Raw genomic sequence first — 19,460 nt, forward strand, 5'->3', positions numbered from 1 at the left:
ACGAGTGAAAAAAAAAAACAAATCCGACATGTGAACATAAATGACTAAATTATCATTGCTTTTGCCAATTTTCTGAAAACAAAATCGTGAAGTGTAATGCAATTTAAATCCTTTTTTTTTTTTGTGCTCAACAAAAAAATTCTTAACATTGAAAATCTCACAGATCTGTTTTGCTATACAACTAAAGTGAGTGGCACAACAGAAAAATATTTGCACTCGTATGAAATAAACAGAAAACTGTGATAAGAAACAAAACCTGTGACTGCGAACACACAAATCAGATAGTAACGGAATAAATCGAAATTTCAAGTGACTGAAAAAGAACAGTGCCGGCAAAAACAAATGCTCGATTATTCTTCCTAATGTATTGTAAATCCTCTCAGTGACTTCATATTTGTATGAGTGGGTACAGCTGTGTGTGTGCAGCAAACACCAGCTCTTCTGGTTCTCGAGTGCCACATACTCCAAGTGACAGTGCAGAACGTCACAACCTAACGCGTGTTACACCCAGTACTGTTTAGTGCAGACGGCAGGAAGTTGATGGTGCATCTGCTTTAACATGTGGTTGCGCTTCTTGTAGTTTGGGTCATAGTAATCCCATTCTAGTCCTGATGCCCAGAGTGCATTGGCACAGCCTTCACTGTCCGATGATAAGATACGTAAAGAAATCCCTTAAAGAAAGAAGGAAACAAAAGGCAAATCTTAATCCATTTGAACTTTGTGTCTTGCAAATTACAAAAGCCAAACACATACAGAGTACAGGGAGTTGATAAAATGAAGGACAGTGTGCCGGTCCAGTACGTGTCAGACATAAACAGTAATAAAATAAAGTACACTACAGTAGATGCTATTTTTGTTAGTCTGATTGTTAATCAGCAAACAGGAACATTCAGATTTTTATGGAGGCTCAATAAAAAATACACACATATATAGATACATACAAACAAAATGTGAATATTTCGAAGAGGGTGGTGATTCTTGTCTATATCCACTGTACATACATATGACATCGTGACAATCAACACCCCCATCTCAAATACACACCAGAGTAACTCAAAGAAAACGTCCCACTTGGCTAAAGATAAAAAGTCCCAGTCCCTGTGAAAGTGGTGCACTACTGTAGGTACATTGGAGCCCCCCTAGTGTTTCTTGACACACCCCTGCTGAATGATTTATTGTGTGAAAGTCCTCAGTGTTGGTGAGTCAGAGGGAGGATGTGCAGCGTTGTTCATAACGGCACTCAGTTTTGTTTTTATTCTCTCCTTTGCTACGACCTCGAGGGGCTCCACAGTGTACCCCATAACTGAGCCTGCCCTTTTAAATTAGTTTGTGTTGACCTCCCTTGAAGTGATGTTACCAGCCCAGGCCACCACTGCGTAAAAAAAAAAAATAAAGTGCACTGGCCATCGCAGAGTTGTAGAATATATGAAGGATGTGTTTGGTGTGTGTGTGTGTGCGCCCTGCTCGGGGTTTGTTTCCTGCCTTGCACCCTGTGCTGGCTGGGATTGGCTCCAGCAGACCCCCGTGGCCCTGTGTTAGGATATAGCGGGTTAGAAACTGACTGACTGACTGACTGACTCCATCCTTATCTACTAGGGCTCTTTCTATCCTTTCTTCTATCGATGTGGACCGCTAACTAAGTACTTGTAGCACATCAACTCCAGACATAAAAGACCTTTCATGCCGTGAACGTCAATGACCAGTTGGTTGGGTTTGTTAATGTTAAGTTGAAGACAATCATTTCTGCACCAAGAAACAAAGTTCTCCGCCCGATTCCTTTCCTCTCTCTCTCTCATACCTTAACTGTGTGGTTTAGGTGGCACACTGTAGTAATACACCTGAGAAATCCCAAACACAATCTACACTCCTCACAATAGCACTGTAATAATACATCAAGTCTTCAAATTATCCAACCCGCTGTATCCTAACTACAGGGTCACGGGGGTCTGCTGGAGCCAATCCCAGCCAGCACAGGGTGCAAGGCAGGAAACAAACCCCGGGCAGGGCGCCAACCCACCGCAGGGCACGCGCACACACACACACACCCACACACCCAACACACACTAGGGACAATTTAGAATCGCCAATGCACCTAACCTGCATGTCTTTGGACTGTGAGAGGAAACCCACGCAGACACGTGGAGAACATGCAAACTCCACGCAGGGAGGACCCGGAAAGTGAACCCAGGTCTCATAACTGCGAGGCAGCAGCGCTACCACTGTGCCACCGTGCCGCCCTCAAACACATTGGAAGTTTAATGAAACCGTTGCCAGTAATAGGCAGATCAGTACTTGGCCTCAGGTTCACAGCCACCTTAAACTTGGTACCAAAATGAGAAATAACTGGTAGGCTCCCTAGCCCAGTCACCTCAGACCTCACGGCCCACATGACTGAAATGCTGCTTTAACATTTCACATCAGTGATACAGGACAAACATCTTGCAGCTATTATAGGGCCTGATAAATATCTTGGTAAGTGGACTACAATTTTTGTTTTTTTAATATCCTAAATTGGAAACTTCTTTAAACATCAAAGAAGATATAAAATCCGAGTGTAGTGTAAAAGAAGTGTGTGTGTCTCACCTGCACTAGCTCCGAAGTCGCTGTCCAAGCCGGGGCCCAGCGTGGACGCGTTGCCCGAGTTGATGAACTGCGTCTCCTCGTGAGGAATGCTGCTTGCGTACTCAAAACGAATCGAGTCTACTGGACTCATGATGACAATGTGTCTCTCGTTCTGCAGGCTCATTGTACTGCTCCTGCGCATACCCCTTCTTTTAGGTTTGTCCTAATCAAGATGATAATAACAACAACAAAATCATTACCTATTAATAAAACAAGCATATATAACATGTCATAAACAAAGAAGCCTTACAGCAGACATTATTCAAAAAGAGATTCAAATCATTTTGTGAAAAGGAGGAGGTTGGAAGCATGCGCTGACTACAGTGTGTTGCCGCACACCCACCACGTGGCAAACACGCTCTAAAACTTTTTTGGCGACAGGATGTCTTCAATATGGGAACAAAATGAAAATAATTGCACTGACAGCAAGAAAACACAGGTGGCCCGGCTTTCAGTTCCCTGCCTGATAACTGTCTGTATCGTTACAAATTACTTACTATTCCTTTATTCATTTGCATTTTCTCAGTATTAATGTCTCCATCTACATCTCAAAATCATGCTTGTATTGTTAACTTTACCCGAGTAAAGCTGCAGCCATGGTTCACATGTCTTGCGTAAGCAGACTAATACTGTATATCGTCGTAGTGTGTGCAAAACATTAAGATTGTTCTATGGAGGAAAGCTGAGAAGGTGTCTGCCAATGGTGCAAAATAACAATTACAGGGAACCTTGAAGAACATCACTGGGAAAGAGTGGTCCGTGGTCACAGCGGGGTCTGTTCACACAGTAAGTGCTGGCATCGGGAAGGTTGGAGGTTTAAATCCTGTCACTACTAGAAGGCCTTTAACCAGAAAATTGCTCTAGAGGTGCTGTACAAATACTGACCCTGCACTCTGACCCCTCAAGCGGTCATGTGAAAAGACAAATTAAAAAAAAAAATCGAAATAAATAAATAAACTGACTGCATGGAGACCAACACACGATACAGGCAACAGTGTGAAGTGAAACACAGAGCAGCAAGCCCAGGTATCAAAATGCAGGTGAAAGGTTACAAATAATTCAAATCAAGTTAGTGTTAGGATATAATCGGGGCCCAGTCCTAATTCAGTAGCACCCAAACAAATGAGAAGATTGACTTTGAGTCGGTGAGATATAATGCATTTATTGCCATCTTCTTATATAGGGTAGTCCAGATCTAATTATGCAGTTTTCATTACACTATAACTTATTAAGTTTATTACATAGAAAATCACCTGAAAAATCCCAGACCGTCGAAAAGCTGTGCGAAATGATGACATGAAGAATCGTCATCGCGCTGAACTGGAATCGTCCCCACAAAACTCAAAGTCACCCAGACGACCCGGATCTGCAGAATTAGATCTGGACCACCCTGATTAATCCGCTACCGTGGCTGTTTGTTTGTCTGTCCAGGATTTTAAACCACCTGTAGCTCGCAAACCACTTGACGTATTGACCTGAAATTTGGTACACATATACTACATGATGTCTACTGTCTGCTTTCGGGGTGATGATTGACCTCCAAGGTTATTCCTCTTTTTATTTTATTTTCTTGTAGAATCAACTCTTGGCAGCGGCCACGGCACATGCATACGGGCGCCGTTCTCATCCCTACCACCTTTGCCGTCACTTCCCCTACCTCTTCATATCTTAAATCATTCTTGAGGCAGATTGGAGACTTACGTGACAGCTTAAGTGAAAAATTAAAGAAAACATACAAAGTAATTGCAACTCAAACACTGAAAAAATAAGTTTTAACACGAAAAGATGCCGACAAAAGAAGAGAAGCAGTGTGCCGCTCAGGAAGCAGCAAGCACATCAACCGCTGAGCAAACGAATGTTAAACGTACAGAGAAAGAGGATGAAAAGTAGGAATGCTCAAGTCAAGTGTATAACGTGTGGTGCGCCTTTCTTTACTGGTAGTAAATAACTTCCAGTGTGAAGGATGTTAGGAGAGCACAGGGTTGTACTTTTCCTCCAGTCTGGACAACTTAAAGAGGATTTAATAATTATGGAAACAGAAGAAAAACCCTTAAGGATTATTTGACATCTTATTTTTAACTATCATGACCATCACAAGGAAAGGAGAAGAAATGCACAGATTGTATAAGATAATTAGAGGTCTGAGATGTAGGCCAGAAGTCTGTGAGAAGTGGGTGAAGTAGGAGGAGGAGAGTCATGATAGGACAGATGGCTGAGTCAGTGAGATGAAGAGTGCAGACTAATGAAGTTATTTTGGAAATAAACTCGTGGCAGCACTAAACAGAACATCACAAGCTGGCTGCGTTGAAATTCTGGTTAAAGTCTTGGAAGACACTCTTGGATTATTTATTTTTTTTTTTTTCAATTCTATATATAAATAGGAGGTCAGACTAGTTACAAAATAAATCGAGGGGGCTATCCACTACTAAAGCAAACCAACGCTTTCAACTTGCTTATCTTTAAGGAAGACAGAGAGAGCTGAACTCTACAATTAATGAATGTTCAAAATGAAAATATAAAAAGTGAGTTACTCCCAATAATGTAAAACAATGTATTCTGACAACAGATACTGTAATTTAAAAAATGTGCTATTTGTAGGGATGACATAAAATAAATCACAAAAGAATGAGATCTGTCTTTGTTTAATCAAGTCAAATCGGAATAAATATTAAAGGCATTTTTCCGCGAAGTTCTCTTACTTTTATAAATGATATTCTCATTGATCTATAGGGAAAAAAACCCAAGGAGATAACATAAGAAATTTGACAAACAAAGAGGAGGCCATTCAGTCCAGCGAGCCCGTTTGTTTAGCTAACAGCTAAGATTTCCTGATATCTCATTCAGATTCTTCTTAAAGGTTGTTAAGGTTTCTTCTTCAACTCCACGTCTCAGTTGTTTGCTTCAGAGTCCCACAACTCTTTGTGTAAAGAAGTGCTTCCTGGCTTCAATCCTAAATGGACATCCCCTTAATTTCCACTGATGTCCTCAAGTACGCGATTCACCCTGATTCTGCTTTATCAATACCTTTGAGGATTTTAGTACCTGGATTAGTCCTCATGCACATTCCTCTGCTTAAGAATAAAAAGGTTCTGTCATAGTAAGACATGTCCTGAAGTCCCATGATGCACTTGGTGAGAAGTAACTGATTGACAAACAAACCACACGTTGACAGATGTCCCATCTTCTTGTGCAAACCACACAATGATGGACGTACTCTTTTCTTGAGCAAACCTCGTAAGAAAAACATTTACAGTGGTGGCACATGATGAACAGTCTGGAGCATCACTGTCAGTTACATGTTCATGCAACCTGGAGCTCACCAAAAGTGTAAAGTCATCAGATTGAGAGTATGGGCTTCTGATGAGGCACTTCAAGGCTCGTCTACATATTGTCCTGTAGGTTTCATCGCCTCAGACTCATGTTCGGACATGGAGGAATTACCTATACCTTTAACATCCATCCATCATAAAGCTATTTAATCTAGTTCAGGGTCACGGAAGCCTGGGCCTGTATTTGACAGAAACCAACGCTAGATTGGTGGCCAGTCCATCCTCACTTCAAGTAATTTGAAAATATTTTGAGTCTGCAGATAAACTCCTTTAAAGAATATTTCAATGACAGTATTGCCTTCATAATGTACACAGAGTTCATATTTAACATACCCCAAATTAAGCATCTCTGAAAAAGGACTACAAAATAAAGAAAAATCAAATTAAGGCTGATAAGAATATCAAAGAAAAAGAAAAGGCGTATTATGACCAATATGGACATAAATGATACAATACAAAGAATAAAAGAAGACAACAGAAGAGAAGAGAATGTGATAAATAAGAAGACACCAGCTAACAGTTAAGCTGTCCTGATATCTTCTGAAAGGCTGTCAAGGTTTCTGCTTCAACTACGTGGATCGGTAGTTTGTTCCGGATTCCTAGATTGCCTATCTTGAATGTCAAACTTTTTTATTTATATTACATCTCACCAAGTGCATCATGGGACTTCAGGACATGTCTTACTATGACAGACTCTGAGAATTAAACCTTTTTATTCTTAAGCAGAAGAATGTGCATGAGGACCTAAACCAGGTACTAATAAATAATAAAGTTATTCAAGAATATAATTAATCAAAAATCATTTGAAATTATTGAAAAAAAATAAAGATTATGAATCTCTCATATCTCTCTATTATAAAAAAATGGGATGAGACGTGATCTTTTGAAGACAGACAGAGACACTTTCACTTCCCGCGAGACGGACAAGTCACGTCATACTTACAACCTTCAGACGCGAATCCCGTGATACACATGCAGAGCAGGTTAAAGATAATAGAAGTAGGAAAATTCGAAAGTGTGAAAAACTGAGAGTAAAGATCACAATAGTGCAAACAATCTGAAAATATTACTCGGGGAAATAACAGAACAGCGAAAAGAGATCGAAGGTTCAGGTGCTGTACAGGCTTTTAAACGTTTGAAGCTCTAAACGAAATGCAGATCACTCGGCATGCAGCAGCAGCAAGCCAACAGCTGATTGAGCAAAGAGGAGGTGAAAAAAAAAAAACACCCGTTCCATGTTTCCCAATATATCACCATTTAAGAGGGGTTTCGGAGGAGCCAACCGTGTCTCCTTGAGGCGTACTCAGCCCCCCTCTTCACAAAGGCGCCTACTGCTGGCGGGTGGGATTAGGGTAGGCGAGCGAATTGCATATCATGCGTGAGGGCAGCAGCAGCACTCCAGCAGCTGCTCGAGCAAAGAGGAGTTAAAAAAAAAATTGTATTTGTTTCCCATTGTATCACCATTTAAGAGGGGTTTCTGAGGAGTGGCTGCTGGCAGGGGGCAAAGCCCCCTAGTGACCTAAAAGAAAAGTGTCAAACATTAGTCAGAAGCACATATTACTCAAGGATTCAAAATAATCTAAATACATGATAAATAAGAAAATGTACAACAACGAAAAAATGAAAGATCAACATTTCTGATATAAATGAAATTAGGCTTAGTATTTTCATGGTAATACTAATGAAGTATGTATTTTACACTGATGCTGGACAAATATTGCCTACCTGACAATATTTTACAATTTGATAATTATAAACAACTAATCTATCATAAGGTTAGCATAAGTAAATAGTCAAGGGTTTAAACATCACAGAGACACGCGTCTGAGAAGAGTAAGTATATACAGAAGATGACTTAAAGGTCTACCGCACAGTAGTTACTAAAGGCTTGAATCCAGGTGGCTCTGGGCCTTCAATTCCAACTCAGCCACTGACTGACTCATAATGAGTCATTTGACCTCATTTTACTTCATCCTACAGAAGAGACATGGAAACAAAAGTTCTTCTTGAAGTACTAATGTACTTTTCATAAAATGCTTTTCAATCATTTATGGACAACAAAGGTTGGGGCTGAGAAAGAAAAAAAAAAACTGGAACAATATGTACAGCACATTTTCACGGCCACATCAAATTACCTTATACAAGCCTTAGCTCTGCAGTGCAAATACTGTATGTATTACCATGAATTGGGCACATTATGTATGTTGGAGTTTTTTAGTGAAAGATATGGCCTAATTCAATTACTTTAGTAATACTTTCCCAAAAAGAAAATCTTATCAGAATGACTCGTGGTGGGCGGCTTTCTTCTTTGTCTGTTCCCTGCGCCATCACTGCAATTTTGACCAAGAGATTTCTGGAGATTATTGTAACACACTGATAAAAAAGTTCAAGAAAGAAATACAGCGGAGTGTAAATGTAATCAGTCCCCTTGTAACTCTGCATAATCTTCTGCATGGCAAAAGATTTGTCCACCTATTTATCCATGCAGTATTTTTAATGTGAACTCTTATGCTGTAACAAAACATTTCCAAAGTCAACAGGTGGCAGTGTGGTAACACTACTGCCTCGCAGTATGGAGATCATGGGGTTCACATACTGGGTCCTCCCTGTGTGGTAGCACAATGAGAAAAGCGCTATGTAAACGTAATTAATTATTATTATTAAAATAAACCATTTTCTGTAGATATTTAACTGAAGAAGAAAAACTCAAAGGCTAGTTTTTGCATATGTATTCTAGCCCTACATATTCATACTTTGTCAAGAACACTTTTGTAGCAATAACAGCCTAAATTCTTTTGGGGCAAGTATAATATATCCCAGTTTTGCACATTGTTCAGTAGTGATTTTTTCCCCATTGTTCTTGAAAGAATTTATAGAGATTCTCTAGGTTGGTGGGATGGCACCTTTGGACAGCAAGTTTCAAATAGTGCTACAAATTCTCAAAAGTGTCAACATCAGGGGACTCATATATAGCTCCATGCGTACAATTCACACTAAAGCATGGCATATGGACAAAAATGGAAATGTGTGTATGCACAAAAAAATTCAGATGCATAAAACATTGCATAAGCAAAGTTCCATGCACTTCGCCTTTATAAACCCTAAACAATGTGAATTTCAACACACACGTATGTGCCTACAGCCCCTCCCCGACTCCTCCCAGAATTTCATGTATTTGAATATGCAAATCAATATAACAAGGACCTTCCATTCACTTTTTTTTAAAGACAATGGTAAAATCACGTGTAAAAAAGAAGAATTTCACTGAATGCAAAGTGGAAGTCTTACTCAGTGAAGTGGAGGCAAGGAAAAACATATTTGGTGGCTTAAGCAGTGGTATGAGCAACAAAAGAAAAAGATTGGAGTGGCACTAAAAAGTTCAAGTTCAGAAAGTTGCACAGTGCCCGAAATAAAAAAAAAGAAGTGGTCAGATATCAAAGTGGACGTAAAAAGGCGAGTGTCTGAGTGTCATACGGAAGCATATTAGGGCCACAGAGAAGAAAAAAAAAATAGGAACACAGTGATGAAAACCGGTCTATGTTGTGGTTAAAGTCGAAATGTTGGACTTTAATTTGTAGTTTATTCTGTCATTAAATTAGAATGTCGTAAACTTCCTCTTAAAATTGATGTACAATTTACTACTGCTTTTCAAACCCCATTGTAACTAAAGTAGCACATTAAATGTTTTGGATTCTAAGTGTTCCCCGACCCAGTCATTAATCGCTATGTGCTTCTGAAATTAGCTTTCCCTTACACGGGCAAGAGCGCACAGGCAATGATCGACGCACAGAATACATTATATTCATTAAATTACAGCTCTCTGAACATTTTAGAATACTAAGATGTATACTTGATATCATTCTCATGATGAAATGTATTAACACATGTATGAATCATGGGGGTACGGAGGCACGGCGGTAGCTGTGAGCTGGCGACCCCTTCAGGGACTGTTCCTGCCTCCCGTAAGATGCTTGCTGGGATGCGTGTGACCCTGGTTGGAATAATTATTGCATCAGTATTGTCTCTGTCAAATGTACCAACCCCCAATTCCTGACCTTCCGTTTTCTTTCTCCAAGTAACCACACAATAAGCACCTGTAATAAATGTTAAACCAGCAGTAAGAATAGAATCTTCAAAACTTTTAAGGAACATTGAAAAATCTTCATTATACATGTTTAATTATTCCATCCATCCAGGGTCATGCCAGTCCCAGGAAGCATACAGCGCGAAGAAGGAACAATCCATGGACAGGACGCCAGCTCATCACTACCGCTGTACCACCGTGCCCCAACATGTTTAATTAATAACAGTATATATTATTTAATTAAAAGTTAACAATTTATCTGTAAAACGTAATAAACATACTTTACTGCAGTGTGTCATAAAAATGATATCAAGTATACATCCTGGTATTCCAACAGCACTACTGCTCCAAACGGATAACTCCTGGAAATCTAAATCGACATAGAAGCCAGTCATAATCATCTGTAAATACGAGCCATCTTCTACTGAAATTACTTCCTTTATTGTCACTGTATGGTACAAGGAGATTCAAAATATACAATATGAAAGCACAAGTACAACATACATGTACATATAGTGCAAACGGTTCATAAAGTGGCTCAGGTTGTGCAATGTTACAGTTGTAGTGCAAGTTTACAGTGTGGAAATTGTAATTTTAAGTATAAGAGTTCTACCGGGAGCACTTGATGGACTGATCGAGTGTGTTAATAGCTCTTGGGCTGAAACTGTTTCTGAACCTCGAGGTCCATGCAAGAAAGGCTCTGATGTGTTTGCTGAATGGGAGATGTTTGAATAGACTGTAGCAAGGGTGAATGGAATCCATGCAGATGCTGGTGGCTTTATGTGCAGCATGTGCTATAAATGTCCTCCAGGACTGGAAGCTCTATCCCAGTAACCCTGATGCCCCAGGGTTTTGACTTGGCCATTCCAGAACATTCACCTTTCTGTTTTTGTGCCATTCCCTTCTTTTTCAGGGGGCATATAATAATGCACATGATAGTTGGAAATTACTTTTCAACTGAATAATCTTTATATATAATACGCTACCGTGGCTGTTTGTCTGTCTGTCCAAGATTTTAAATCACCTGTAGCTCGCAAACTGAAATTTGGTACCCATATTCTGCGTGACGCCTACTATCCACTTACAAGGTGATGATTGATCTCCAAGGTTATTCCTCTTTATATTTTTTTATTAATATAGTATCAACTCTCAGCAGCGGCCAGCAAGGCGGCTGTGCGGTGCATGTGTATGGGCGCCATTCTCATCCCTACCACCTTCGCCGTCACTTCCTCGTCCTCTTCATATCTTAAATCAATTTTGAGGCAGATTGAAGACTTGAGTGTGAGCTTAAGTGAGAAATTAAAGAAAACGTACTAAGCAATTGCAACACAAACACTGACTTAATCAGATTTAATGAAAAAAGATGCCAACGAAAGAAGAGAAGAAGCAGGGTGCTAGGGTGGAGAAAAGAAGAGCTCCTCAGGAAGCAGCAAGCGCATCAACCTCTGAGCAAACAAATGTTCAACGTACAGAGAAAGAGGATGAAAACTAGGAAGGCTCAAGTCAAGTGGATTCACTGCACGTTATTGTGCAGTACGCCATTACTGCTTTAAAATATTTTTGTGCGTACTGGCACAAAATTAGCTGCTGTCGCATCATCCAGATGGATGCTGCACATTAGTGGTGGATGAAGTGGCTCCCCACTCACTGTGTAAAGCCCTTTGAGTACCTTGAAAAACGCTATATAAGTGCAGTTAATTATAATTACTATTATTAAAAATGTCTGTTGAGCCCTGTAAAATCAGGAACTCATTGGTATTTTACAAATCTTTTATCATCATCATCATCTGTTTATGGAGCCTGTTACAGATCTAAATAAAGAACTCGTTCTAGAACCTTCATGTGGATGTTTCATTTGGGGACCAAAAATGGTTCCGCCAATGGCATCACTCTGTAGGATTACCTTGATTTTTAAAAGTATCAGGTGACATAGTTTACAATAGAACAGTGTTTCATCTGCTTCAGTCATGTAAGTTACTTACAATACTTTATAAATTAATTTTTTTTAAAAAAACGTGTTGATGTGGGGAATTTTGATGGAAGTTCCTGGCCACCCTGTCTGAAACGTTGTAAAGGAGCAGAAAGTTGACGTGTTACTGCATGGCGTTTTTAAAAATGAATCCAAATACAGATTGTACAAAATGACAACCAAATTCTCCATCTTGGTAACTAAAAGTTGATGCTTAGCAACCACAAACTTTTTTTTACAGACCTGCAGATCGCAACAAATAAAGAATTCTTTCTGGAACCTTCATTGGGGATGTTTCATTTTTGAACCCAAAATGGTCTGGGGGGCCCCATGGCATCACCCTGAATGCCCACTTTGGGCAACATAATTTACTTATATAAGTGACAAATCCTTTCTTTACAACAAAACACTGCTCCATTTTTTTTCAATCGTGTCAACTACTAAACACAACTTTACAAATGAATTTTTCAGAAGTGGGGGGGGGATAGGCATGTTGAAGTGGGGGATTTTGATCGAAATTCCTGGCCACCCTGACTGAAATGCTGTAAAGGAGCAGAAAGCTGACATGTTATTGTATGGCATTTTTAAAAATGGCTACAAGTTTGGGTTGTAAAAAATGACAACCAAATTCTCCATTTTGGCAACTAAAAGTTGATGCTTAGCAACCGCTTACTTTTTAAGTTCGTACTGAGCCCTGCAAAACCAGGAACTCGTTAGCATTTCTCAAACGTGTTAATATTGGAGCCAGTTACAGTTCAACAGATCACAATAAATAAAGAATTATTTCTGGAATCTTCATGTGGATATTTCATTGGCATCATTCATAAGGCCCACTTTAGTACCTTGATGATGAAGAGTGTTGGGTAACATAATCTACTTGTACAAGTGACAACTCAAGGCTGTGCCATTGTTTCAATTGTTTCAACTACTAGACACAAAATTAGAAATGAGTTTATCAGAAAAAGGGAGGGGATTGGCTTGCTGTTTTTTGGTTGACTGAAGTTCCTGGCCACCCTGACAGAAACTCTGTAAATCAGCAGCAAGCTGACATGTTGTAGCATAGCATAGCATTTTTAAAATGACTCCAAATATGGGCTGTGAAAAATGACAACCAAATGTTCCATTTTGGCAACTAAACGTTGATGCTCACCAACCTCTTACTTTTAAAGTTTGTGCTGAGCCCAGCAAAACCTGGAACTAAGTAGTATTTCATTAATTTGTTAATTTTATACCATGTTACAGATCTGAAGAACACAACACGTAATGAAATCTTTCTGGAACCTTCAAGTGGATGTTTCATTTAGGGAAGCAAAAATGGTTACCCCAGTGACGTCACCCTGACGGATGACTTTGGAACCTTGATTTTTAGGACTATCAGGCAACATAGTTTACAATAGAATGGTGTTTCACCTGTTTTAATCATGTAAATTACTAAATTTCAGAAAGGGGGGGATTGGCATGTTGATGTGGGGGATTTTGACGGTGGTTCCTGACCACCCTCACTGAAATGCTGTATGGTGTTTTCAAAAATGAATCCAAATACAGATTGTACAAAATGACAACCAAATTCTCCATTTTGGCAACTAAAAGTTGATGCTTAGCAACCCGCGTACTTTATAAGTTTGTACCGAGCCCTGCAAAACCAGGAACTGGTTAGCATTTCTCAAACGTGTTAATATCGGTGCCAGTTACAGATCAAAATAAATAAAGAATTCTTTCTGGAACCTTCATGGTATGTTTCATTTGGAAACCCAAAATGGTTTCCCCCAGTGGCATCAATCTAATGAACCACTTTGGCACCTTGACGTTGAAGAGTGTTGGGCAACATAATTTACTCGTACAAATGACAGATCCTTTCTTTACAACAGAAGACTGTTCTATTTTTCAATGAAGTCAACTACTAAACACAACTTTACAAATTAATTTTTCAGAAAAGCAGGGGCATCGACATGTTGATGTGGGAGATTTTGATGGAAGTTCCTGGCCACCCTGACTGAAACGATGTAGAGGAGCAGAAAGCTGACATGTTATTGCATGGCATTTTTAAAAATGAATCCAAATACAGATTGTACAAAATGACAACCAAATTCTCCATTTTGGCACCTAAAAGTTGATGCTTAGCAACCCGCGTACTTTTTAAGTTGGTGCTGAGCCCTGCAAAACCAGGAACTCGTTAGCATTTCTCAAACGTGTTATTATTGGTGCCAGTTACAGATCTGCAGATCACGACAAATAAAGAATTCTTTCCGGAACCTTCATAGGGATGTTTCATTTTTGAACCCAAAATGGCCTGGGGGGACCGCATGGCAAAACCCTGAAGGCCCACTTTGAGCAACATAATTTACTTGTACAAGTGGCAAATCCTTTCTTTACAACAAAAGACTGCTCCATTTTTTTTCAATTATGTGAACTACTAAACTTGACTTTACAAATTAATTTTTCAGAAAAGCAGGGAGATCAACATGTTGATGATTTTGATGGAAGTTCCTGGCCACCTTGACTGAAATGTTGTAAAGGAGCAGAAAGCTGACATGTTATTGCATGGCATTTTTAAAAATGAATCCAAATACAGATTGTACAAAATGACAACCAAATTCTCCATTTTGGCAACTAAAAGTTGATGCTTAGCAACCCGCGTACTTTTAAAGTTGGTACCGAGCCCTGCAACACCAGGAACTCGTTAGCATTTCTCAAACGTGTTAATATCGGTGCCAGTTACAGATCAAAATAAATAAAGAATTCTTTCTGGAACCTTCATGGGTATGTTTCATTTGGAAACCCAAAACGGTTTCCCCCAGTGGCATCAATCTGAAGGCCCACTTTGGCACCTTGACGTTGAAGAGTGTTAGGCAACATAATTTACTCGTACAAATGACAGATCCTTTCTTTACAACGGAAGACTGTTCCATCTTTCAATTGTGTCAACTAGTAAACACAACTTTACAAGTTAATTTTTCAGAATTGATTGGCATGTTGATGTGGGGAATTTTGATGGAAGTTCCTGGCCACCCTGACTGAAATGCTCTAAAGGAGCAGAAAGCGGACATGTTACTGTATGACGTTTTTAAAATTTACTCCAAATATGGGTTGTAAAAAATGACAACCAACTTTTCCATTTTGTCAACTAAAAGTTGATATTTAGCAATCAGTTACTTTTAAAGTTGGTGTTGGGCCTTGCAAAACCAGGAATTCATTTGAATTTCACAAATTGGTTACTTTAGGTGCCAGTTACAGATCTACAGATCACAACAAATAAAGAATTTTTTCCGGAACCTTCATAGGGATGTTTAATTTTTGAACCCAAAATGGTTTCCGTCCCAATGACATCAATCTGAAAGCCCACTTTGGCACCTTGACGTTGAAGAGTGTTGGGCAACATAATTTACTCGTACAAATGGCAGATCCTTTCTTTACAACAGAAGACTGTTCTATTTTTCAATGAAGTCAACTACTAAACACAACTTTACAAATTAATTTTTCAGAAAAGCAGGGAGATCAACATGTTGATGATTTTGATGGAAGTTCCTGACCACCTTGACTGAAATGCTGTAAAGGAGCAGAAAGCTGACATGTTATGGCATTTTTAAAAATGAATCCAAATACAGATTGTACAAAATGACAACCAAATTCTCCATTTTGGCAACTAAAAGTTGATGCTTAGCAACCCGCGTACTTTATAAGTTTGTACCGAGCCCTGCAAAACCAGGAACTCGTTAGCATTTCTCAAACGTGTTAATATCGGTGCCAGTTACAGATCAAAATAAATAAAGAATTCTTTCTGGAACCTTCATGGGTATGTTTCATTTGGAAACCCAAAATGGTTTCCCCTAGTGGCATCAATCTAATGAACCACTTTGGCACCTTGACGTTGAAGAGTGTTGGGCAACATAATTTACTCGTACAAATGACAGATCCTTTCTTTACAACAGAAGACTGTTCTATTTTTCAATGAAGTCAAATTGACAAATTAATTTTTCAGAAAAGCAGGGGCATCGACATGTTGATGTGGGAGATTTTGTTGGAAGTTCCTGGCCACCCTGACTGAAACGCTGTAAAGGAGCAGAAAGCTGACATGTTACTGTATGACGTTTTTAAAAATGAATCCAAATACAGATTGTACAAAATGACAACCAATTTTTTCCATTTTGGCAACTAAAAGTTGATGCTTAGCAACCACAAACTTTTAAAGTTGGTGATGGGCCTTACAAAACCAGGAACTCACCGGTATTTTTCAAATTTGCTAATTTTGGAGCCAGTTACAGACCTGCAGATCACAACAAATAAAAGAATTCTTTCTGGAACCTTCATGGGGATGTTTCATTTGGGAACCCAAAATGGTGCCCAAACCCCGATGGCATCACTCTGAAGGCCCACTTTGGCACCTTGATTCTGAAAAGTCTTGGGCAACATAACGATTGAAAAATGGAATAGTCTTCTATTGTAAAGAAAGGATCTGTCACTTGTACAACTTTCTAAATTAACTGATCACAAAAGGGGGGATTGGCTTGCTGATGGGGGGATTCTGACTGACATTCCTAGCAACCGGACATGTTATTGCGTAACGTTTTTTAAAATGACTCCAAATGCAGGCTGTTAACAAGTTTTAAAAAACGCCAATATATCACAAAGGGGGTAACCTTGCTGATGCTTACTGTGACTGTAATGCCTGCCAACCCCGACCACCCCACCTTCGTGATCCTCCACCTACTCACCCGATGCGGCGGTGGTAATGGCAGCGGGACCGCCGGAGAATTCGGCGGCACCCTCTGCGCCCGCTCCACCTCCGAGTCGCTTGAGCCCACCTGGATGCCCTGCATGAGCGCACGTCGCCATTCGGCTGAACTGTGGGTGTACGCGCTGGCTCGTTGAGGCAGTTCGGCTCTGGTGGTGGACGCCGTTGTAGACATGGCGGCCAAGATGGTGCTGGGCGGTCTGAACGATGCCGAGCCGTCCCCGGCGGTTCCGTCCGGTTTGTAGGTCCTCCCGGCTGGACCGGACTGGCGACTGGGAGGCTGTTGCAGGGTATTGAAGGCTGACGCAGGCAGTACGTGGCCAGCTCCAGGGCCCGGGCCAGGTGGCGGGACGCTCTCGTGGTTGGGAAACGACGGCGTCTCGGACACTTTGTAGTCTTCATCTTGCTGCACGCCGCTGTCCGAGGACTGTGAGACGGTGCTCCTGAGGCGCCGTCGTCTGCGGCATTTCCTCCGGTAGCCCCGCAGCTTCAAGAACAGAGTGATGCAGTGCAGGACAAGCAGCAGGACGACACAGGGCAGGAGCAGCGCGAGGAGGAGAGTCGCGTGGGTCACCGGCAGCCTCTCGTCCAGGATCGGCGCGGAGGCGGAAGGCACCACTAGGGACATGGCGTTGGTCCGGTTCACAATTTTAGTAGCATCCGGTAAGCGTGGGAAAAAATAAAATATCGATTAAAAGATACGATAAAACACAACTTCGAGAGTTCCTCCAACTTGTGCCGTCTGGCTAGGCCACCCGTACTCGCGTTTTCAGCGGGGATCGGTCGATTTCCGAAGCGGGGAGCTGGAAGTCAATTAATACCGACCCTAAGTTCGACTTGACATTGAGATCCAAGACGGCGGGCGAGTACTCTTAAAAAGGACGTGTTTTACAGTCAAAAATGACCGGTTTTCATCAGCTTAAACATTTTTTGCGGCGTTTTTTATATTTCAAAACCGAATTGCAAACCTAACATGCGTGTTTTTAGTTATTTAACGCCTTTCCCCGCAATTGCACAGTTGAAACGCTGCAGTGGGGCGGGCAGCTGTCTTATAAAATGAAGTATATTTCAGTGTGCCCAAAATGTGAGGACATATCTTTCAATATAAAGTAACATGCAGTTAAAATACTTATTTGTGTAGAGTTATATGTAGTGAGACGCCAAGCAAAATGACACCCTTTATTGGCTAACTAAAAAGATTACAATATGCAAGCTTTTGAGGCAACTCAGGCCCCTTCTTCAGGCGAGAAGTAATCTCTTTACATCTCGATGGTTCTTTAATGTCAGTGAATATAGTGGCCAAGACATGCACAAAAGAACTCATTTGTTCGTTCACTCCTTATTTAACATAGCAACACCCCTACTGATATCAACTGGAACTGCAGATTTTAATTTGTTTTTAATATGGCTTCTTAAGTCTGTCCAGGATACTACTGTACATTCTCCCAGCAGGTCTGTCCTTCGTCTCCTCACCAGTCGAGCTCATTTCCTTCAGACCTTCTTTTATGTTATCCATCCACCTCCATTTTGGCCTCCCTCACTTTCTTTTCCCCTGGACTTCTATTCCCATCACCCTTGTACTCATCACCTATAAATATCTGGGAGTGCAGCTGGATGACAAATTGGACTGGACTGCCAATACTGATGCTCTATGTAAGAAAGCTCAGAGCAGAATATACTTTCTGAGAAGGTTGGCAGCCTTCAACATCTGCAGTAAGATGCTGCAGATGTTCTACCAGACGGTTGTGGCGAGTGCCCTCTTCTACGCGGTGGTGTGCTGGGGTGGCAGCATAAAGATGAAAGACGCCTCACGCCTGGACAAACTTGTTAAGAAGGCAGGCTCCATTGTAGGATTAAAGTTGGACAGTTTAACATCTGTGGCAGAGCGACGGGCAGTAAGCAAACTCCTGTCAATCATGAAGAATCCACTGCATCCACTTAACAGTGTCATCTCCAGGCAGAGGAGTAGCTTCAGTGACAGACTGCTGTTACTGTCCTGCTCCACTGACAGACTGAGGAGATCGTTCCTCCCCCACACTATGCGACTCTTCAATTCCACCCGGGGGAGTAAATGCGAACATTAATTTTATTTTAATTCTTTTCATTTTTATTACTATTTAATTTAATATTGTTTCTTTGTATCAGTATACTGCTGCTGGATTATGTGAATTTCCCCTTGGGATTAATAAAGTATCTATCTATCTATATTCATTGTCTCACCTCCTCACATGTCCAGACCATTTCAGCCTACTTTCCTAGGGTTGCCAGACATCCCTTATATATGGGACATGTCCCATATTTGATCATTTTGTCCCCTGTCCCGTACTGACCTTTCAGGGACACACCCAAATGTCCCGTATTTAATTCATTTTCAAATTTTGTAATAAAAATATATTTTTACTACCTTCTTATGGTACTTAGCTGTAACTTTATAAGTAATCACACTTTATTTTCTCAGATTCTCAATGAAAATAACCCAAATGTAACGATGAAACTAGTGTATGCTGCCTGTTTGCAACTTGTTCAGTTGCTATGGTTGGCTGAGGACAGCGACACTCTTACCGTTTTGCTTTCCAGCCACACTGCAAAGTGTTACAAAGTGTGTTGTAACTACTTGCCACGGCCCACTTTTTTTCTAACAGTTGTATTAAATAATACTAATATTTCTCTGTTGTCTGTATTAAATAAATCTTTTCAAATGATTTCACTTTCACAGAATTTTTT

General features: G+C 40.4%; 1 protein-coding gene across 1 annotated transcript; it reads right to left on the minus strand.

The window, feature by feature from the left end:
* On the minus strand, nt 1-17,910 carry hwa (huluwa). The gene is made up of 3 exons (XM_039758337.1): nt 16,717-17,910; nt 2,584-2,785; nt 1-671 (listed from the first exon to the last, which is right to left on the minus strand). The coding sequence occupies exons 1-3, from the start codon at nt 17,362-17,364 to the stop codon at nt 502-504; spliced, it is 1,020 nt and encodes a 339-aa protein (XP_039614271.1). The 5' UTR covers nt 17,365-17,910; the 3' UTR covers nt 1-501.
* Between the last annotated feature and the right edge of the window lie 1,550 nt (nt 17,911-19,460).

The sequence above is a fragment of the Polypterus senegalus genome, chromosome 7, assembly GCF_016835505.1.
Source record: "Polypterus senegalus isolate Bchr_013 chromosome 7, ASM1683550v1, whole genome shotgun sequence".
Classification (NCBI taxonomy): Eukaryota; Metazoa; Chordata; class Cladistia; order Polypteriformes; family Polypteridae; genus Polypterus; species Polypterus senegalus.